At 46.4% G+C, this 23,861-nt stretch overlaps 1 protein-coding gene across 2 annotated transcripts; it reads left to right on the top strand.

The window, feature by feature from the left end:
- The first annotated feature begins 3,125 nt into the window (after nucleotides 1–3,125).
- On the top strand, nucleotides 3,126–23,683 carry LOC139052688 (uncharacterized). 2 transcript variants are annotated; one of them, XM_070529730.1, is made up of 9 exons: nucleotides 3,126–3,260; nucleotides 4,045–4,148; nucleotides 5,591–5,758; nucleotides 9,090–9,187; nucleotides 12,286–12,499; nucleotides 14,128–14,304; nucleotides 18,626–18,723; nucleotides 20,164–20,392; nucleotides 23,521–23,683. In XM_070529730.1, exons 3-9 carry the CDS (start codon nucleotides 5,660–5,662, stop codon nucleotides 23,545–23,547), a joined length of 942 nt encoding a protein of 313 aa, XP_070385831.1. In that variant the 5' UTR covers nucleotides 3,126–3,260; nucleotides 4,045–4,148; nucleotides 5,591–5,659; the 3' UTR covers nucleotides 23,548–23,683. The 2 variants fall into 2 exon arrangements, with proteins under 2 accessions (XP_070385831.1, XP_070385830.1); XM_070529729.1 differs by having other exon boundaries at nucleotides 4,045–4,153.
- Nucleotides 23,684–23,861: the final 178 nt, after the last annotated feature.

Raw genomic sequence — 23,861 nt, 5'->3', positions numbered from 1 at the left:
TATGACAAATTTCCGTGCTCTTTTAAACAGGAGCATCGGTGACACACGCCAAGTTGCCCCTCAAAAGGTCGGGTAGGCCAAATACAAGAAAATCAAACCAATCGTTCGATATCATGAGCTACTTTATTGGGAGGGTGATACGATATCAGCCCATAATTACGTACGTCGTTTACGTAATTACGTACGCCCCCCCCCCCCCCCCTCGATCGCAATTGCTCATCGGCACGCACACACTGAATCTTTAGGGCGAGAAAAATCGACAGCACGACCATGCGAGAATTCCCCTCTGCACGTGGCAGAACAGTCGAACTCCCTTTATAACGAAGTGCTCGGTTCCTCCAAGAAATTTCGTTATACAGGTCACTTCGTTGTCAAGGTCGCCCACCGTTTGCCGCTCCCGCTAGAGCAGGCTAAGCAGGTTCAACAAAAGGAAATCTTTATTTACCACGAATTCAGGAGAGGCTTAGTGAAACAAGTCGCTGCTTTTTCTTTTTGTGTACACTTTGTCTAACAGAATGTGCGACTGCAGCCAAAACCTTACTGGACCTACTTTCAGAGCATGCGCCGCCGTGAAACGCAGGAGCTATGCCGCTAACTCGTGCCCCTCTCGCCGTCAAAAATCATTGTTTCGTTTACAGAGAGAGAGAGAAAGAGAGAAAGGCAAAGGAAAGACAGGGAGGTTAACCCGAGATTATCTCCGGTTGGCTACCCTGTAGTGGGGGAGGGGCAAGGGGATGCAATAGGAGGGAGAGAGAAGGATAAAAAAAAGAAAAGAACAACTAAACACACACACGCACGTACACACGAACTGTTTCTGTGGGCACTGTCAAGCAGCCCGCAAAGGCGTTCCTAGTCTTACGCAGTGTCACCGTACAGTCCTACGTCACACAGTGTACATTCACAATTTGTCAGAAAGTCCCGTGTCACCCGCCGTGGTTGCTCAGTGGCTATGGTGTTGGGCTGCTGAGCACGAGGTCGCGGGATCGAATCCCGGCCACGGCGGCCGCATTTCGATGGGGGCGAAATGCGAAAACACCCGTGTACTTAGATTTACGTGCACGTTAAAGAACCCCAGGTGGTCAAAATTTCCGGAGTCCCCCACTACGGCGTGCCTCATAATCAGAAAGTGGTTTTGGCACGTAAAACCCCATATATTATTATTAAAGTCCCGTGTCTTTCAAGTATCGCAACAGCGCCTTCATAGCAGATCGTTTACAGCATGTTCACCAAGTCCTGTGACCTGCGACGACGTTCGCGTGTTCTTCTTTTTTTTTTGCGCGCTCGCTGAATTTCGGAGACGTCGTAAGTTGTCGGTTACGATTACGTCATCGAGCGGCTGTCGACTGCGACGTCAGCCGTCGCACTCGCCGATTCGCTGAAACAAGAGATCCGCCCGCGAGTGGAGCGATTCCTGAAGCGGGACACGATTTGCACACCGCGCTATATAGACCATTTTTGTCCACGCTGTGGCAGCAGTTCATTAATGACCCCAGAACACTTCCGGTCATGCATTCGTGACAGTCAAGTTAGCGAAGAAAACGGAAGTATTTTGCGCATCGTTTACTGTAGGCACATATTCTTGATGTGTTCAGATATAAAAAAAGTGCGTGCATGTGTCGATCTCTTGTATGGGCTTTCTTTTGTTGCACTGAACAATAAAATTCACTTGTAGAGCACTCCAACTTCAAAGCAAAACTGATGCCAGCTGAGGGGTTCTGTAAATTTATAGGCTATTGTAACATGTGTTGTTCCAGAGGGTTAAACCGGAAGTCTTCTGGGAAGCCTGTTTGTAAGCATCCTCAATGGGGGATTGTCCTAGAAGCGGGTAGTATGCGTTCAAAATAAATAAAGAAAACGAAATAAACACGAATGAAATGTAAGAATTGTCACATTGCGCAGCATAGGTGCGCACGCCAGTTTTCTTTACGCCAAGTAGTCAGAAATGAAATGGGCAGTTTTATAAAATTTCGTTAACTACGTCACGGCAGCTTCGTTTCACGTAGATCACGTGGCCTCCACGCTAGCTCCTCCGCCAGGGCACCCAATATAATTAATACGCATTTAATAAAGTTTGCTTCTCTCTCACTCTGACCTAGACTCCGAAATGTTGCGTTGGATCTGCGCAGTGTTATTGTTTCATTTTGCCGATCTCATTCCTGTTACGTCTGAGTAAGTCTGCGTCGAGTGGCGTGTAGTATTACACTTAGCTTCTTCAATAGAACACAACACCTTGCAGGCATGCTGTGGGTGTGCTATTTTTGTGCTTCATCACTGACGTCGTCGTGGTGGACCAGATATACTGAAAAAATTAAATTATGGGGTATTACGTGCCAAAACCACTTTATGATTATGAGGCACGCCGTAGTGGAGGACTTCGGAAATGTCGACCACCTGGGGTTCTTTAACGTGCACCTGAATCTAAGTACACGGGTGTTTTCGCATTTCGCCCCCATTGAAACAGATATACTGAAGGAAGTATCTGTTTCTTTTAACCATTTACAAGCAGCTCCGCTAGCTGATCTGAAAACCAGGTTGCTAACGGTGTTAGATGCGTATAGCAAATGATGTAAATGAACCTCAACTTAGCAAACGGACTTCAGGCAAACCTTATATTTCGCTTTCTGTATAAACGAGGAAATATTGGCTATCGTGTCTCGTTATTGGGACAGATGGTTCCTGCTCGATACGGTGTAATAGGAAGCGAAACAATATCGAGCGAGACGAGGACACTCCTTGCTGTCCCAGTCTTCAATCACGTTGCTTCGCCTATTTTTACGCAATAACAAATACTGGGCATTCATTTCGTAGTTTGAAAAAGCGCGTTTTCACGTTATATTCTCGTTATATTTGATTCGAAAATTGCGCTATTGGTACAACCCATACTCGATGCGAGTCTACTGTGCGCGCCCCTGAGGAGGTCCTGTAAAGTTACCCACTTAAATACGGGATATTACGGTATATGGTCGAGACGGCAGGCGCGCCTTTGTATGGCACGAAGCACAAGGGAGCGAGCCGGCAATGCAGCCTGAGAGGCGCCCCATTATATCAACACTGAGGCGTGCGGCGCCAGTGAATGCATGTTTATGACCTCCACGTAAGATCGATTCATTCTCCATTGTTTTCATGCCTAATGCGTATGAGAAGTGGCAGTTCGTGAAGCCCCATCACAGCCGAGCCCTGTTGCTTGCCTTGCGCGTCGCTCCACCAAGCCACCGCGAGCCGCTCGACGAGGACGACTATTCGCTCCGGGAACTTGAAGAGTGAGTAATAGATAGGTTTCAGCACGGTTCTTCATACCATCATTCAGGGACCGCGGTTTCAGTTTGCCTTATACGTAAATATGTACCGGACTTTAAAACTTCCAGTGCCCACAACAGTGCCGCATCACATACAGCCTAGCCAGCGCGGTAGCAGATCTTGTAGGAGAAGTTGCGTGTTCACGGGTGCACTAGACTATATCGAGGCAAACGATTCCTCTTTCCTCGTATGCACAGGACGTCCCAGTGACCGTGCACGAACGTTTGACGAAGAAAGGAAAGATCGCTCTACGTGAATAAGCAAAATGCACGTTGTTCGGAGTGCAGTTGAGAAACCGGGACGTTAGTTCCTAACGTCCAATTAGTCAATTAATGAAAAGTAGCCATACGTTTCATTATTATGGGCTAATTTCTGAGCTCTCAATTAGGGAGTTGCAGAGAATCGTAAGAAACGTCAAAACGACTTTTTTTTTAGCCAAGGTAGACATCGTGTGTCAATTCTTTTTTTTTCGGGTAAAGCGAGAAAGTCATCAAAACGCGACAAAAATTCCGCGTGACTTAAACACGCCCTCGCGCATGGTACGGCAGCGCCATCTGAGAAATAAGAAGCGTAGCGCTTGAAGTGTAACTCGTCTGCATCCCTTGAAGCTGCACGATCAATGGCACCCACCAATCTATAGACGCTGGTAAATGTCCCGTAGGGACGCACGGAATCTATGAGAACACCGTTTGTAACGTGTAAGCCGGCACCACTGTAAGCAAGCGCTTTCTCTCGGGACTCTTCCAGGCTAACGTCACAGCTACCCTCCGTTGATACCTCCTCCGCGCCTCAGCTGTGTGAGAGACCCCCCCAGCTACGCCTGCTCGGCGAGAGAGTGACGCCGAATCCCGGTAAGGTGAGTTAATAAACTATAAGGCTCACATGATACGCCTGAGCGACCGCAATGTGATCGCTCAAATGTATAAGCGTTGTGGTAATAATCGCTGCGAATTGGCCAAATTCGATTGATTCACGGTTGCGAACAAAGCTCAGCTCTCAGGCAAGAGACGAAGAAAGAAGCCTATGAAACTGGTGGCTGTCTCGCAACTTAATTTTTTTTTTCATTTGGATCTAACCATTACATATCCGCATACAGAAGTAAAGAAAAATCACCGCCCAAGCACTCCGTACAGATGGTTAACCAGTGTAGATGAAACGTACAGCCCCGGTGTTTATCACTGGGTTAATACCGACGGTTCATTAAACGACGGCTTGGTAGGGTGCCCGATCCTTGGTACCCAGTTGCTGCTTGCGTTCGGCTGCACGAGCCTCTTCTTGTGCCCAGACTGCAGCATCGTCATGGTGCAGACGAGCTCGTTCCCGGTTCTGCTCCCGGCGCTGTTGATCGACAGCTGCCTGCTCCTCAGGAGTACCTGTGATGCTATTAGATCTTTCCGTTGAGTGCGGCAGTTGGCCGACGTGCGGCGCATGAGGTGGGGGTCGCCAACCTGTCAGACGGGTCCGGTAACGTGGTGGACGCGCTTCGGCGCACCATAATTGGAGTGCGACGGCGACTGGATGAAGCTGATTGGATGAAGTTAGCAAGAAAAGGAACACACTGAAAAAGACAAAAACAAGCATGTGGGCATCATTACAATTACGCCTTTACAACTCTATAATACAAGTTTATCGATTTGACGCCGATTCTAGGAACAGTCTTTTCACGTAGAAAAGTTGCCACGAAGTAAGGCATCATCAAAGCATTCGGCTCCGAAAGGTTTGATAAACTGCTTTGTTGAAAGCGACGCCGCATCTATATATTAACACTTTGTATGTCTTTTGAGTGTTATTATTATGTCGCAGCATTCTGTGTGGGTTATAGATCGATTTGTTCGCTATTTCTTTGTTTCTACAGTGACTGTCGTTGTTTAATCCTGTGTGCGCAATGTGCTTACTTCTTCGCCGGATCACTTGCATCTTTTTTTTTTTTTATATCACCTCATGTTAGCCTCCTTTGCACATGAAACGATATACTGTTACTGTAGTATCCAACGGCACAACAGCTGCCAACATTTCCAATGTCATCACAATAAATCGCGCACTGGAGCCTTTACAAACATGCCTGCATTACAACGACGCTCATACAATCACCTCTTCAATTGTGCAGCCTCCAGTTGCGGCCCGCGTTACAAATCCCATTAAAATAATTGCGAAGACAAATGTCGGGCACGTAAGAGGCCGGAACGCTTCACTGTAATTGGCTGCTTATCAGTGACGCGTAGAAAAAGATCGGGTCAATGACGTCATGTTTTCGTTCTTTTCTTTCATTTTTTTTCTCGGCAATCGCTGGCAGCCGCCAGAGCTGTCGACGCCGTCGAGTTCCAGGTTGTAGAGAGCACCCCCCCAACGACCTCCAAGAAAGATGGCCCAGATGCCGGGTTTGGGTAGAAGGATCACCACCGCGCAACGGGTCCTCATAGCCGAAGCGCGCAAAGAGTTTGGCATGCACATTATATTCAACGTAAGTGCGTCCTATCGTCATGCTGAGATATCGTTCTATCAGTCAACCAGCCCAATGGGGTCAGTAGTGAATCGAATATTTAATCTTCTGGGTCATGTAAGAGTGTCTAACAACAGGATCGAGGGTCTTCATATCGACACCACCGAGACGAAGCTCTGCACAAGGGTTGCAAATTTAAATGAAACAACAATATTAGCAAAATACTTACAAACACACACACACACATATACGCGCGCACGCACACACACACACACACGCACACACACAAACACACACAGGGGAATCTAAAACGCACGCTGAGAACATTTAACGAAAGTGTTAACGGCACCAAACAGGACAAGAAGGCAGCCATTGTGCTAAGATGTTTGCCGAAACTGCTGACCCCTGAGCAAAAGTTGCGACGAAAAAAACAATTTTGCATTGACTGAAAAACGTCACACTACAACGATGAATGTGAGTGCCTTCATCGGTGGCAAAACTTGACGCAACTTAGATCGAGCGAAGGTGATGGAGCAAGGAGTGGAAAAAGAAAGATGAGCGAGGGGACGCACTGTGGTAGTTTGTCAGCGGTAGTTTGCCTGACGGGGCGAAAACTTTTTTCGCCGCTCGCGAAGCAAGATGACACGGAAGGAGTGGGCGCGTCTTCACCGCGGCCGGACAGCCACAGACATAGCACCGTCGGGTCACGTGTTTAATTAAGTTTGTTGCACTGTTCTTACATAGCGCTACAAAGCACATGTAAAAAAAACTGTTGAATAAAGCTAGCGTGGAACAGTGCAATAAATGTACTTATACGCGTGACCCAGCGGTGCAATAAATCTGGTTGTGCCTGCAAACACGCTATCAACGAATTATCAATACTACACGCAGGCCGAACTCATATGTAGGGCTTAAGCAACGGCGATAGACTGAAGACAATGGTCCTGGCTGCCTCCTTTGCAAGGACCTGTTATCTATTGATGAAATGAAGCAAACAATAATAATAATAATATTTGGCGTTTTACGTGCCAAAACCACTTTCTGATTATGAAGCATGCCGTAGTGGAGGACTCCGGAAATTTTGACCACCTGGGGTTCTTTAACGTGCGCCTAAACCTAAGCACACGGGTGTTTTCGCATTTCGCCCCCATCGAAATGCGGCCGCCGTGGCCGGGATTCGATCCCGCGACCTCGTGCTCAGCAGCCCAACACCATAGCCACTGAGCAACCACGGCGGGTAATGAAGCAAATGGAGCCGAATGAACACATAGGGGACATTTCTTGAAGTTTTGTCAGCGTTCTCGCTGTTGGACTGCGTTAACGGCGACAAGGTTCTATAGCGTTGGAAGGAGACGCATCGGAAACGTAGGGTGTGGCCATAGCCTCTCATTGTTGGTTGCGGTTTATTCGTGCGTTTGTCCTGCGTGCAGAATTGATCATTCGTTGTCAGCACGTTCGACGGCGCTAAATGTGACCGCGCGCAATCACCGCTAATGACACCAAGCACCTAGTCGCGTGTTACTTTTTTTTTTTTTCAAATCTCGCGCGCTCTTTGTGCAGCTCGGGAAAGAATTACAACCACGCGCAGATATACGTTCGCGGAATGAAATTGTTTGGACATTTCTGGATACTTTCCGCAAGTTCTCTATTGAGTAAACTTTGTTTAATGGAACACTTTATAAGTTGCTTAGATAATGACCGTTAATTATTGAGTTATATAGGCTGAAAGTAAAATATATTTGAGTCGCTGTAGAGGACAGCGAGCAACTTATACTAAAGTTTGTTGCATTCTCGTGGCACTCGAGAGGATGTTTTAAGCCTCGGCGTGAGTTAGTTGAAGCACGTGCCCAGCCAGCGCGTGCATTGGCTGTTTTTTTTTTTTCAATCGATAATAGAATTTTTTCGCAACCCCCCGTGGCATAAGGCAAAAAAGTTTACTTCTCATGCTAGAATACTAGGCGTAAAATGTGCACGAGAAATCAAAAGGCTATTTGACGAGCTAACGAAGCTTTTTGTTCTACTTGGGTTGCCACGCGGCAAAACGTCATAATGGAGTTAAATATAAGCATGCTGGCCCGTTTTATGGAGAACACTGCGACAGTGACTTATAAAATGTGTTGTCGATAATCCGTCTTTCATCAACGAAGTTGCACCAGTCAACGTTTGAACCAATTACTCCACCGCACATAATACAGTTTACGCATTGTAGCTGGCGACTTCGAAATATACGTCTTCTTAAAACAAATTCAGAGGATGACACGAGTTTTGAGATACGCCTTCCCCAAAAATTGCGACGAAATACTTTGGCATTGCAGTAATTCTCGAGCTTCAATGCACAAAAAAGGCGTTTTGTTGAGAAAAAAAAGTAAATGCAGCAACAGCGAATTTTCACCGCAAGTTTGACAGTGCTTATCTCAAAACTGGTGATTAAAACAAATCGTTTCAAGTGAATGTGCATTTCAAGTTTCCGTGATGTCTGTCTCTAATAGTAACCACGCTAAATTAATAAATTTTTGCTATGTGCTACAGGACATTAGATAAAAGCTTGTGGAGTGCGTAAACATTTTCTAATCCGAGCCAGTCAGACCCTGTAAATGTCCCCCAGTCGTACGTGGCGATTTCAATCTTCGCAAGCCTGGAAGTTGCTCGCTTGTCTACTTTGTGGCTGAAGCGTATGGCCTCAAAGCAACATGTGCCTCATCAACGATGGCATAGACTTCGTACAACACTCGGTGGACATTCAGTCAACATTCGTTCAACGTAATAGGAAACATTGGTTGCGCTTTCTAGACAATCACATGTAAGAAGACAGGACAGGCGCAAGTTTGCGCCTGTCCTGTCTTCTTGCATGTGATTGTCTAGAAAGCGCAACCAATGTTTCCTATTACAATGAACCAACTTGCCCAACAACGCATCCTGCTAAATTCGTTCAACGTTTGGTCAACATTTGGTCAACAACTGGTGGTGGTACGGATCACGCATTCGTAAGGGGGCATGTACAGGTGGTCAACTTGCACAGATGCATTTCCTACTTCAGTGTCCTTGTGTCTATTGTGCCTTGCACGTCCTACTCGCACCCGGAACCGACGACGGAGCTCGTGCAAGAACAAAAGCATGAACGTCGCCTGCACCAAGTGCAAGACATCATTGCGTCCCCGTGCGTCGTTATGCGCACTAGCGAGCTTTGTGTTCGAGTTTCAACCATGTTAACCACGCGTGTAGCATAAGCGCACACTAACTAAGGCGTAGCCATTGGTTTAGACTTTCTTCATAAACTCCAAGAAGCTACGTGTCGTTTATACGTACAAACGTTGCAAGGAATTTGTGCTTTTTTGCTGTTCTTATATTGCAGGAACCAATCAATGCGCTAGACAAGGATTTCAGAGTCGAGTTCAAGAATAAATGCGCGAAGGATTCAAAGGTCACTGTTGTCCTTGAAATTTTACCCTCGTAAGCACCCTCCACTTTTCTGCATGTTCTATGTATCGGACTCTTCCCCCCTCGGCCACTAGGGACATTCAACTGAACAAATTAAAATCGAATAAAGTACAGATGAGATTTCAATTCGATTCCGACTCCTTATAATTCCTGGATAATTCGTGAAAAGCAAAATGAATCCAAATTTGACTTGGAACATCGAATTCAATATAGAGAATTCGGTTTCAAAAGTGAGCGAAGAACGCTCCACAATATTGTGAGCACAGCCATGATTGCCAAATCACGTATGTCGCTTAAGACGATGTTAGATACACTCAGACAGTCAAGGGAAGAAAAATCTTTGGCCAAATGACTGCAATGGAAAATATCGCAACATAAAAGAAAGAACTTGATAGACACGGTGCTTCTGAAGTCGGTGCATCTTTTCATTGCCTCGCTAATTGCAGGAGAGATGCGCTGCAAAGTCTCATATGAAGCGGCCTTGCAGGGTTCATATTGTATTCACGCTACAGGAACATTTAACTTATAACCAAGTACCAGGCACGGGCAAATACATACTTTAAAGTTCTCCAGCTAGGTTCAAGATACAGGAGTGAAAAGTATCTGAAATGGAGAAAGAAGACAGTAAATGATTATTTACAACCACATGAAGTCCGCAGACAATGAAACCAAGGAAAGCATAGGGGTTTCATTGTTGGCTTTGTACGATTGTGAGCAACGAAAATCGGGTCCCTCGGTTCCCTTTTTTGCTCTTTCATTAGAGGATTGCTTGTATCCGATACAACGAATTTATTTATTTATTTATTTATTTATTTATTTATTTATTTGTTTGTTTGTTTCTTTGTTTATTTGTTTGTTTGTTTACAGAAGACAGCAGTCCTTGAGAGGCCCAGCAAGAGGGGCAATTAAACAAAGATAAAAAAAAATCAGCGGACACCTAAGCACTTCTTCCGAGTTGTGAATGCGAAAGCATTGATATCCAATTGAACGCCACTGAGTGCTCCTTCGAGTTTTGCGCTGCGAGTAATGTATGCACAGTCGCACGTGCTACCCGAGCCAGCAAGCAGCGGTGCCAACGCCGCGTGCCACCGACGCCGTCCTGCGCGACAAGAGAGCGAGCAATCGCGTCACGTGACCGCCCCGCCGACGACAGCCCGTGTCGTCACGTGGCGTCGCGTCACCGGGCCTGCTACGTCGAGGCGGGATGGTGACGTGGCGTCGCGGCAATGCAGCGCCTGGCGCGCTATCGCTTCGGCACGTGCTCCAATTCGCCCGCTGTGCTCCGTCGAGGCCCGTTCGTGAGGTGGCGTCGCATCCAATGGGAATTTAGGTGCCTTTTCGCTGCTACAGACACCGCCGGCTTTTTAGCTCAATGGGCCATTTGATACTTTCGCATAACAAAAATCTGAGTTATGAACACAGACAATGCGATGGTATGGGGAGTAAATCATTCAATAGTAAAAACGTTATTGATGTAGAAAGCAAACATAGATGTATGATCAACATAGACAAACACTGGCCAATAGAAACGCTGTTAACAGCGATAGTACGTGCCAACACCATAATGAAACGACCAACAAGGAAACATACAGCTGTATTATATATAAATAAGATCAGTTATTTAAATGCTCAGTGTTAGGGCGGGTGATAGTTTGCTCCTCTTACTTACTATTCTGCGAAAAAAAAATTATTTAATGCTGTTGGTTGTGGGGTTGTATCAGGTTAGTTATGGGGTTGTAAACAGCGCAGGTGATCGTGTCTCGTTCGCCTTGTAGCAATGTAGTACCTAGTTGTCTTTATGATCAAAAAGGACAGCAATATTCAGTTACTTTTAAATAGGAAGCTTTAGCTCGGTGCCAATTCCGATGCAGCCTTACTAAAATGCAAGTAAAACGCAGGAATGCTTTTACGAGACAACGCCTGAACCGATTTTAATTTAATGCGTTGAATTTGCGGGAGAAAGCTAAATTCTGCTAGACTCTAATGAACAAGATCTTGACTTACGACGGGAATACCTTGGGAAAATTGTGGCAAAGTGGTAAGTCTCAAAAGAAAAAGAACAAATAGAAGCACGAAGTGCACACACATGTACCTTCACCCCAAAACAGAGACTGCAGTTCCGTAAACCGAATCTGTTAGAGCATCTCGAGGGGATAAATTTGATATGTGAATTTACAGCTTACGCGAAATTGTTACAATGTTCGCCCAAGTTTTGCAAACGACCTCCTTCAAGATTATTGGTGCGTTTGAGAGTGGTGTATAATACATGAATTTCGCCCGCCTATAGATGCATTATTACGCATAATTTGCATAACTATCATATGAAGTTCTTTTTTCGCTTTTGAGTTACAGAGTTGAAAACTTGATAGTTCCCCTTTCGGTCGTTTTTTATGCGAAGCATATTACTAGAGCTCAACCCAGCTCCTCAGGCGCGGCGGTGTCGCCTTCAATGACCTTTGACCCTATGCCATACCACGTGACACCGTGACGTCACGACAGAGGAGAAACGGGGCTCCAACTAGCGCCGTCGCTCGCGGCGTCGCGGTGGTATATAAGCAGCAGAGGCAGCTGCGCTTGCCTCTGCTAGACACTCACGAGGTGAGATGCCTCCTGGAGACAGAGCTGCTCGCTGGAATGAGAAGCGAAGGTTGCGGCGTGCTACAGAGACTTTCTAGGTGGCTTTGCTACGGCGCAGCGACTAGGCGCCCCGCATCGGACGCGGTGAGCGTCGAGCAATGCGGCGTTCGGCGCGACAACGAAATGTGCGCCTGAGCAAGCGCCGCACGTCTGAGCCGACGCCGACGACACCGGCTTTTCTGCGACACGAGCTCCTTAACGCTGTCGCGTTAAAATAAAGGCTAGTATGCTTTGCATCCTGGGCTTAACCTTAGCTAAGCCACAGCCATTTGTTTTAGTTTTCCAATTTCCAACACTATGTAGTTAAAAAATCAATCTCATAAATAAAAATATTTAGATCCTACCGTCCCTATATTCTAAAGTTTTCTAAGAAATGCCCCACGGGATAGCAAATAAAGGCGCCCCAATAGATTTCGCAGGCTAGGGAAAGTTACTCAAAAGAGGGCAACTACGTAATGTTTCGCTCTTTGCAGCAAATTCATGGAGCTTTGCTACGAGACGGTCGAGGACAGCAACAAATACTTCTACGTGCGCCAGGATCCGCAAGACCGCAAGCTGTACGTGGGTAGCAAGCACCTGCAGCACAGCAACCATCACCGTTACGACCTGACTCTGAAGAAGCCCGTCACCATGAGCAGCAAAATTTACGTCATCCAGCTGGAGTGGAATTCCAGTAACAAAATCGAGGTACGCACGATTGTTCACTCTGTTTGACGCAGTAGTTCTGCGGAAACCCGCAAGGTGGAGAGAAGTAATTAATAGCGGCAAAATCAGACATCCACCCGTTCGTTGCAACTGCTACAAAGGAAACCCATACGGGTTCCTCGAAAGAAAAGCCTCATAGTTGAAGAAAAATTCGTCCTGTTCCGGGACTCGAACCCTGGACCATTGGTAGATGGTAGAGATGGTCAGATGGTAGAGCGGCTGCCCCGGAAAGGCGGTGGTCCCGGGTTCGAGTCCCGGACCAGGACGAATTTTTCTTCAACTATGAGGCTTTTCTTTCGAGGAACCCGTATGGGTTTTCTTAGTAGAAATTGCTACGAACGGGTGGATGTCTGATTTTCCCTTTATTCATTGTTCACTCTGATTGCCGAGATTGAGGAAAAGGAAAAGAGAAAAAAAATCCAGTTAAAAGACTTCTCTTCTGCTTCTGCATCAACTTGGTTGCGCAGAATCTTCCCCTTTTTGTTATTGACACGGTGTAGTAGGAGAGATAGACGCCTTTAGGTGGCACCGGCTACTCCACGGGGGTCTCGACGGAATTTGTAACAAAATGTGGCACACAAAAAAAAAATCGCAAAGGACAGTCTGTCGGCAATGTGACAGAAGGACGTGGGTCTAGGGACCCACCAAAGATGAACGTGCATTCCGTATGTAAGCACACGTGATTCTTACGTTTCCGAGAACGCGCAAAGTTCGCACTTCCACAGACGAGCGAGTGCACATACCGTAAGTTTACCCATACATAACATACTACGCGAACATTTCACAACATACCAAGCGTAGACACACATCATAGACGTATCTGTCCGCGGACGGTACAATGCAATGCAAACCTTGAATTTCTTGAAAGTTTCTCTATCTTGCGTTCTCACTGACTATTCCAAATTTATTATCACTTGGAGCCTGCAGTTTGGCTGCAGCCAAGGGGCGATTCGCAATGCACTCCGTAACTTTAGAGAGGCATCAAGCCGAACACGTTGTGCTGGGGGTTTTACCTGTCCGACATTTTAACGCGACAGCGTTAAGGAGCTCGTGTCGCAGAAAATCCGGTGTCGTCGGCGTCCGCGGCGTTGGCCGTGAGCGATAAATCCCAGCAGGCACTTCATGAATAAAAAACAACTTGCAAGATGGGCTGGGTGGGAATCGAACCAGGGTCTCCGGAGTGTGAGACGGAGACTCTACCACTCAGCCACGAGTTTTTTTTTTCTTTATTCACTCAGCCACGAGTTCGATGCTTCAAAGCGGTACAAAAGCGCCTCTAGTGAACGCGATGTTGCCTTAGAAACGAGCTGTTTCTAAGGCTCAGGCGTGCGCCGCTTGCTCAGGCGCACATTTCGTTGCCGCGCCGAACGCTGCCTTGCTCGACGCTCACCGCGTCCGATGCGGGGCGCGTAGTCGCTGCGCCGTAGCCCATTGTCTTACACCCCTTGGCGGGTCGACGGGAACGCTGTCGCGTTCCACTCTTGAAGGCGAAGCTTAAGCGTCCTCCAATTTTTTACCTGCGACATTGTGTGCCCTGGCAGGGTCTTGCAAAACGCGAGCCATCTTTAATTCCTCCGTGGTCGCGTCTTCCGGGCGTTCCGCCATTGCAGGTGTACCTGGACGGGACGCCCACTGTCGCTTCGAGTCCCGCTGCGTCCATACTCAAGGACTGTGCGCGCCTGGTCCCCGGTGAGGAGTTTGTAGGCGACAAATCCAAGAAGATGCACGGCTTTATAGTTTACGAAGCACACCACACTTCTCCTAAACAGATGACCCTGACAGAACTGGTATGTATTCGACTACGTGTGCAATATCTCTTGCTCATTGAATGAATGCATGCATGCATGAATGAATGAATGAATGAATGAATGGTGTTTCTTATTATTGATAGACAAGATACAGTACAAGGGAATATTATACAGGAGGATGTACCGAGATCAAAGACTGTAATCAAAGACTGTAATATATATACAGCTGCATCGAAGCATTGCAGCAGGTGGGCAATAGAGACTATACATAATTTACGATGAGGAATAAGGGAATAAAGAAGCGATGACAAGTGCAAGTTATCGCGACAAATGCAGAGGTGTAGATTATGCATTCGGGCAGATACTGCGACATGGCATCTCAGAGGTACGAGTGACACCCTTTTTGGTGCAATGTGTCCTACGTGTTTATTGTACTAGTGAGTAACGAATTTTTGTAGACATTCAGCGGTACAAACTTTTGCTTCGCGAATTTTCTAGGCATGAAGGAGCCTCTATGAAAGAAACTGTGGAGGAGATAACTGAGTTTGAACACAGATACAGGCTTTGCCAAATTATATTGGATATGGGAATTCGAGCTTCCTGTCTAGCCGGTGGCGCTTGGGTAATCGGTCCCCCTCTGAAGTTAGTATTTCAGGGTCCTTGAGGGATATGTGCAATTATGTACCTATATACAAGCAGCAGTCGTGATCCGGAATTTCGATCCGGATCGGACGCGATCGCGTTGGGAATTGGCCGTCTGACGTCGTCAATAAATTTGTGACCGAGTTGTGGCACTGCCTTGTTCTTTATCGTCATTACAATGTGACGCGAGCAAAGTAAGTACCCGATTAGTGAATTATGGATTCAAGCATGGCTTCAAGCCGGGTCGTTATAGATGGATTGTTTTGCATCTAAGGGATGCTCACAGCGCCGCTAATTTAGATTTTCTTCGTGCTTCTACCTGCGGCTTGCTACTTTGCGCGCATGGTTTAACTAGCGTGTGAAATAAGGGTGCCTTTCGCGAGTAATCACCATCGTTTGATTATTTAGAGTGACCCGATTTCCTACAGCACCCAGTCGTGCCCGCGACTCAGGGGCACTGCAAAGCACCGACCCAGAGATATCGCAACAGCGAAGCAACACCAACGGAGACGGCAGGGTCAGAAACACGTAGTATTCAGCTTTCCTACAAACTGCCCGAAATGCGAAATGGCGGTGCGGCCTGATTCAGCGCCAATGGCACAACTGTGAAGTTGGCATTCCTGCAAAGGAGGATGCTTTCAGCGTCATTCATTACGTTTGGCGAATAGCGGCGCGAGCGGCGAGTTCAGTCAGACACGCAACTCTGGCTCCCTAAGCCTATTCGCTACTCCAACTAAATTCCAGCCCTCTAGCGGCCGTGCCGAGAACCAGCTGCTCTAGGTTCAGCCGCATGTTCTCACGTTACGGCGTGCACTGCAACGTTGCCTCGTAGTTAACAAAACGTCGTGATGCCGCTGTGAACGAGTCCAAAAGAAAGAGACGGATGTTGAAAGAATTTTGCTGTTTACCATCACGGTCATATCGCGGCGGACAGACGGCAACTCGTCATTTCATAGTTTCCCGAAAGTAGCAGACGACGCGCAACGGAGTGCGACATGAATGCGAAAAATGCGCATTGGGAAAAAAAGATGACTGACACTATATGGTCGCTTGTTCGAAACAGTTCACTCGATACGACTTCCGTGTTCCCGGAGAGTAGACCATTGCTTCCTTAAACGTGTTGCTGGCGTCTCGAATCACGGAATGTACTTTGTTTAGGCAGGCGCTTTCATAAATTATTGATGTGTACGGTTAAGCTTCATTCTGTTGGTTAGTTCATTCCTCTGCCCCAGCATTTGCGTTACTAATGCCTTAAGCAGCCGGAATATTCTCGCTAATGTACTTTTGTCCGCAAGCAATGGTGGCAGGAATTACAACTGTAGATCGGAAGGTCCGAACGTTGATCTAGACACATGTTATGCCCCAAGGCGACATATCGCTTTGGTCGCAAGCTTTAGTGTAGCGGTGTGAGCAGAAGATGCTGCTTTCTCATTCAGCGCGGTGAGCTGTCAATTTGCTCGCAAGAGATTTAGAAGGAACTGCAAATAGCACTCGTTTCAGATTTGGAACGTTCGGTATGGCCAAAGCGCCGCTAGTTTGATTTCCGAGACTGTGCTCACAGCTAAATTCCATTACAACTGGTTCGATTCGTTTCTGGGTCATGCGCCTATGCTAATGCAAGTGGTATTGCTCAAAAGAAAACACTCGCTAAATTTCGGAAACCCATTGGGAGAAACGCAACTTGGGCCGATTGGTTGGTACTTACTTCTCTATAACGCTCGGTCCGAGATATCTTCTTCCATTGCCTCCAAGATTGAGTACTAAAATCTGTCGCGTGCGCCGCCCCATCTCGGAAGCCATGCTTCTTTCCTACAAACGTGTGCCTCAGCGCCAGTGAGACCGCCATCATTTTTTTTTACCTTGCCGCCAACTGTGGTTTCCGCAGCTGCAATTGTCTGCATTTGCAAGGAACGTGGAACGAAAAGCGGTGGTGACACTTCTCTCTAAGCAAACTGTCCCGAATTTAAATGCACGAGCATTTCTACGTCCAGTCACTGCGGAAAACCGCCGCTGACGCGTTACGCTTTTGCTGCACAAAGGAAAACGTCATATTAATAAAACAAAACGAAACAAAAAATAAAATAATAAAATAAACTAAGATAACAAAAGATATAAATCTCAAGCAAGAAGAAGCCAGTGACAGTGATTTTCGAAACATGCGATTTCTTCAGCCAAAGTCAGGTACCTTGAGTCCCTGCGCTACCCATCCGCTTCGGCGAAGCGGCGTACCAAACGACACGTCTATCGTGTTTTCGCAACTGCGCGTATAGTCAAGGACCGCGCGTGATCATGGGCGCGAAGAAAAAAAATAACGCGGCGGTACTAACGCGCGCATGTGTAAGTTATTCTAAGTGTGCTAGCACCGTATACCTTTCAATGTTGCCTCCAGATGTCTTGGACGTTGGAAAAGGGTATTCTAAGTGTGTTAGCACCGTACCCTTTCAATGTTGCCTCCAGATGTCTTGGACGTTGGAAAAGGGTATTCTGAGTGTGCTAGCACTGTACCCCTTTGAATGTTGCCCCCAGATGTCTTGGACATTGGAAAAGGGTATTCTAAGTGTGCTAGCACCGTACCCTTTCTATGTTGCCTCCAGATGTCTTGGACGTTGGAAAGAGGTGTTCTAAGTGTGCTAGCACCGTACCCTTTCAATGTTGCCTCCAGATGTCTTGGACGTTGGAAAAGGGCATTCTAAGTGTGCTAGCACCGTACCCTTTCAATGTTGCCTCCAGATGTCTTGGACGTTGGAAAAGGGTATTCTAAGTGTGCTAGCACCGTACCCTTTCTATGTTGCCTCCAGATGTCTTGGACGTTGGAAAAAGGTGTTCTAAGTGTGCTAGCACCGTACCCTTTCAATGTTGCCTCCAGATGTCTTGGACGTTGGAAAAGGGCATTCTAAGTGTGCTAGCACCGTACCCTTTCAATGTTGCCCCCAGATGTCTTGGACATTGGAAAAGGGTATTCTAAGTGTGCTAGCACCGTACCCTTTCTATGTTGCCTCCAGATGTCTTGGACGTTGGAAAAAGGTGTTCTAAGTGTGCTAGCACCGTACCCTTTCAATGTTGCCTCCAGATGTCTTGGACGTTGGAAAAGGGCATTCTAAGTGTGCTAGCACCGTACCCTTTCAATGTTGCCTCCAGATGTCTTGGACGTTGGAAAAGGGTATTCTAAGTATACTAGCACCGTACCCTTTGAATGTTGCCTCCAGATGTCTTGGACGTTGGAAAATGGTATTCTAAGTATTCTAGCACCGTACCCTTTCAATGTTGCCTCCAGATGTCTTGGACGTTGGAAAAGGGTATTCTAAGTGTGCTAGCACCGTACCTTTTCAATGTTGCCTCCAGATGTCTTGGACGTCGGAAAAGGGTATTCTAAGTATACTAGCACCGTACCCTTTCAATGTTGCCTCCAGATGTCTTTGACGTTGTAAAAGGACTGCCTACATGCCGCGGATAGGCCTCGGTCCGTGGTGATATTTAGTGTACCGAGCTTTTGCGTTGTCGCTGCTCTCATCGACGTGTTCGCCTCTTTTATGCGTTGCATATTGCAATCACTCAGTTCAGCCCTTGGGCGCGGCCGCGCAGCCACCACTGACCTTTAGCGCAACCACGTGACGTGACGTCACGACAGCCGGAGGAAAAGCTGGGCCCCAACTCGCGCAATATGCAACGCATTCTTGGCTTAACCAAGCTAAGCGTGGCCAATTTTTTTTCTTCGCAGAATCACAGCTACACGCTTCCCTCGCAGTACGTCGTGGGCGCCGGCGGTGTCCTGCGGTTCACCGGAAAGTGCATTATGCGTGAGAGTCGCACGGGCGAGTAAGGACTGCTTCAATCGATTAATCAGTCGATCGGTTTATACACTCAGTGCGTGTTGTTTCCGAATTACACGAAAAAAAAACTGCTGGACGCCAGTGACTCTATAGTTCCCTCTTAAATAACAAACTGGCACGGGCAATTTAATTTTTTTTATTTTACGGTACGTACGCGGTGATTACTTTTAGGTCTTACAGAATTTTTAACGATTACCTGCCTGTTGCAGAAAACGTAATTATAGTCCGTGAGTTGGATTATTCTGAGGCGCGGATATCAGTTGCGCAAGAAATCGAAATACGTATTCGGTTAATGAAAGAAATATTATAATTAGCTTCTTATTTATTACTTTTCGGCACGTATCGCATATTAGGAATTGTAGCCGCCGAACTCGCAAGGCGTATTCACTTGAGATGAATTTTCAGAACGACACTTTATCAACAAGCTATATCCAGAAAGAGAGGTGCCAAACAATTGCGAGAAGTGTAATGGCATCGTTACTCTACACCATTTGCTTTGGCAGTGTCCTGTGTCTTTCACAGACTGTGACAAGGAAGGACACTGGGGTTGAAGAGCCCAGCACAGTAGAGCTCTTTTAGATCAACTACAAGCCGTCCAGAAGGCCCACCATATGGCGGCAACGTTAAACCTTACTGTTCCAACTTGGGAGCCGCCTGCGTCAACCTAAGGGTTGATCTTCAGTACCTGAACAAAGTTCATCATGCCATACGAATTTTGAAATAGGCGCCGTCGAAAGCCCTGTAAAGATGCACTGTCGTTCTAGTTTCCTGAATAAAAGAAAGAAATAGGCGCCACTTTCCTGAATGAAAGAAAGAAATGCGCGCCACTTTTCCGAATGGAAGAATGAAATACTCTCCACTTTCCTTAATGAAAGAATGAAATACTCTCCACTTTCCTTAATGAAAGAATGAAATACTCTCCACTTTCCTTAATGAAAGAAGAATGAAATACCCACCACTTTCCTGAATGAAGGACTGGAATGCTCGCCGCTTTCCCGAATGAAAGAAATACGCACCACTTTCCCGAATGAAATACGTAAGAATGAAATTGGCAGACCAGCAGCGCTCGATTAACCACTTAAACGAAAGCTTCACTTAATTTATATATATATATATATAGCCCACGGAAGGCTAACGGAAGGCCGGTTTGATATAGCGTCGCCATTTTGCCCCTCCGTTAGCTTCCGCGTAAATAAATTGTATATAGCGTTGGGCTTCAGCTACACGTAATATATATATATATATATATATATATATATATATATATATATATATATATATATATATATATATATATATATATATTTAGCAAGATATGCGTCGGGTCTGTACAAATTTTTTTGTTTGCTTCTTTGTTGTGTTTCCTGTTTCGCGTGCGATCCGAATTCCTCTTTTTTTTGTTTCTCGGCGACCCCGTCGCCGGCAGGATCAAAGTGTTCTACGGCGGCCAGGTTGCGGCCACGCTGGGCGGCTTGCAGATGAACAAGGACATGACGGTCGTCATTCTATTCCACGCCGACAAGATGGCCATCTCGCTGCTCGGCGCCCCGGTGCCGAAGTCGGCCGTCGTGGTGCCCTTGACGAGGTCCGCGGCCGACCCGACCACCAAGGAGATCACGGTCAGCCGAAACCTGCAGACGCACACCGTGGAAATCGTGAGTGTCGCATGGTATTGTATTGTATGGTATGGTATGGTATGGTATGGTATGGTATGGTATGGTATGGTATGGTATGGTATGGTATGGTATTCCTTACGCGATGGCGCACACCCACTGTGGGGGATTGGCCAAGATCTGGATGAAATTAGGCTACCTTTATTGAAAACTGAAAATGGTGAAGCTAACTGGAGGAAACGAACAAAAATAAAGTGTTTAACAATTCAAGACAATCTCTTTGTAGCAATTATAAAATCCTCCACGGTTGAGCAAGTATCCCTGTGGCACTATCCAAGAGAGCATATGGAGGCGCCTTCCTCCTCCTTCTTCGACGCTTCGTCTTGTTCTTTCTTTTTGTACTTTTCTCTAATAAAATGTTATTCGGTAATTTTAGATTAGGGTACTTATAAGCGCTCGGAGGCGCGAACTCCACTGTAGGCCCTGTGCGTTTTTGTTTTGCTTTTTTGTTTCGTTTTGTAAGCCCGGCTATTTGCGACCCCCCAACGCTTGGTAACCCTAACCCCAAGACCGAACTACATGTACACGCCCTTGCCGGCGCGCGATGGCTCGCGCCTTGCGAGGAAGGGAAGTTTCAACCCACAAGCCACGCGCGTCAGCGCGCGCCCACTTGGCTCCGTATTTTCGCCTTTGTAGACATCGTTTCGTATTTTCGCGAGACAGCCAGAGCACCGATATTTGTTGTTGTTGTTGTCGTGGTCGTCGTCGTCGTCGTCGTCGTCGTTGTTGTTGTTCTGGGTGGCTGTGGCACATGCCCACGGTGGGGGATTGGCCATCCTTAAGGAAGTTATCAGGAGGGAAGATAACCGATGGTCATTAAGAGTTACGGACTGGATTCCAAGGGAAGGGAAGCGTAGCAGGGGGCGGCAGAAAGTTCGGTGGGCGGATGAGATTAAGAAGTTTGCAGGGACGGCATGGCCACAATTAGTACATGACCGGGGCTGTTGGAGAAGTATGGGAGAGGCGTTTGCCCTGCAGTGGGCGTAACCAGGCTGATGATTATGATGATGATGATGATGATGATGATGATGATGATGATGAAAGAAGTTATCTGTGCTCGCTCCACGCTTCGACGCGCACAATCTGTCCCCGCTACGTCTGCGCATGCGTAGGCACGCAGTCGCGAGCTTTAGCGTGCCGGTAAGCGTACGCGTGTAGTTTCGCGTTAGAACTCTCTATTGACGCTTTTACTCGTTTAAAGGAGCCCCTCACCAGGCCCCACAGCAAGTTTTCCTTAATACGCTGGAAGTTGTTACGCGCCCTCTAAAGAACGTTCTACTGCGAGAATTTTTTTTTTCGTTTTCAAATCAGTTCAATAATAGCAGAAACAGATAGAGAACGCCAAGCTTTTATTTTTTTTTAGAAAAGAAAGAAAAGGATTAGCGCCACTGAGCAACTCTGACTTTAGGATTTCAAATTGTCTGCGCGCGTTAGGGTCGTTAAACGACGTCGGAAAAAAATTGTCAAAACTTTCTAGTCCTTGGATCATACTCGGAATGCCAATGCCAGGGATTTGTTTCTAACGCTCCACTAACTTTTCTGTTCTTCGTCTTTCGCCGCTGGCAACGGTACAACTCGAGCGCTGCCGTTATCGCTGAGATTAGAGTTAATCGGCGCGGCGCTGATATGAGCGGAGGAATGGGAGGTAAATGGTGACGTCACAAAATCCACACCCGGTGTTTCTACAGCGATAAACGATGAAGTAGAACCTGAGTGAACGCGGTCAGAATCCAGAAGTGACTGAGAGCTGTTGGGATTTGTGTCCTCGATTACTGTATCTCATAGTGTACGTGAATTCGACGCGAGCGGGTCAAGCCAGAAGTCGACCCCTGACCCCCCAACCGCGTTTGCATGTATAGATAGATAGATAGATAGATAGATAGATAGATAGATAGATAGATAGATAGATAGATAGAGATAGATAGATAGATAGATAGATAGATAGATAGATAGATAGATAGATAGATAGATAGATAGATAGATAGATAGATAGATAGATAGATAGATAGATAGATAGATAGATAGATAGATAGATAGATAGATAGATAGATAGATAGATACGCACGAAGGAACGTCCAAGTAGTCGCACCACTGCAATAGATAACAGATAACATAACAAAAATGCACTGGAGGCTGCAAGAAAAAAAACAAGAAAAGGATGCTTACAATCCTGATTTAGCAAATAACACATTTGTCAAATTATATTTCAAATTTCTTGGTACCTCGGATTCCAGGGGTTGGACAGTCAAAATTTTTGTCCCCTGGAATCGAATTGGTAGTTCTCCGTATACCTTGTAGCAAAGAGGGAAGTCAAAAAAATGTTTTTTTCATGCACATCTAGTCTTACGAGACGGTGTAGTGGAAGGAGTAGTAGAGAGAGGAAATATACCGTATTCACTCGCATAATTCTCGCGCTGCGTTGATTCTCTCACCCGCCATACTGGGCATCAAAACTATATTTTTTTTTCGTCTAGTAATTGTTGAACTTTCGAGAGTCGCTGCAACGACAGTTGCCTTCATTGTGCCGACGCCAGTGTACACACCGACTCGGAATAAGTCACGCTGGAGCCACTTATCAATTTAGTGACTCTATAGGTTTATACAGTGTCTGCAAACAGATATCTCTTACAGTTCCCGCTTATGTAGACGATGTGCTCTTGTTACAAATGTAAGTGCTGTTTAAAGGTAATGTTTTGTTTGAATTTACCATTAATGTCGCGAGAACCCCCTGACTTACCGCAACAATATGTTTTTTTTTGTTTTTTTTTTTTTACTGTTTAGCACGTATAGAGCGTTCTATGGGAACATTTATGCCGCGCAATCATAGCCCCACCACCACATCGCTTCAATTTATCGCCCCAAATAATAGTAATAATAATAATAATAATGATGATGATGATGATGATGATGATGATGATGATGATGATGATGATTGTGGTGGTGGTGGTGGTGGTGAAGCATTGAGCGAGTAATTGCAGGAGGGCCTATTATTTTGTTGGCAGATGGATCAATCTTATAGTTAAGGAATCCTTACACTGAGAGCGCATCTTATTTTTTCGGCACATCTTATCGTCTCGCTTTGTCTCATGCGAGCTCCTTCTCGTTCGCAGTTCACCGGCCTTTCGTCACGCGTGTGAGACAAGTGCAGGGGCCGGAACGCACACTGGACCGTTCAGACGCTGGAGACGTGTGGCTCACCTGTATATGCACGTTCACTTTCAACCTTCGCGCCTCCCAGGAAGAGAACGAACGGTGTTCAATAAACGATTGCTCCTCCTCAATAGGTGTTCGCTTGCTCGATCCCTTTCCTTCTTTCATTTACATCCCTCTATTGAACGACTACTGACGTGATTTAGCGAGGCATTGGTTTGGACTAGCACGTAATCCTCAGATTTCGAGCGACGAAGTTTAGGACGCCGCTTGGGAACACGACACGGCAGGTGCAAGCGCT

This window comes from Dermacentor albipictus, unplaced genomic scaffold, assembly GCF_038994185.2.
Source record: "Dermacentor albipictus isolate Rhodes 1998 colony unplaced genomic scaffold, USDA_Dalb.pri_finalv2 scaffold_29, whole genome shotgun sequence".
NCBI classification, from domain to species: domain Eukaryota; kingdom Metazoa; phylum Arthropoda; class Arachnida; order Ixodida; family Ixodidae; genus Dermacentor; species Dermacentor albipictus.
The sequence above is the reverse complement of the archived record's forward strand: the minus strand, read 5'-3'. Positions and strand labels throughout refer to the sequence as shown.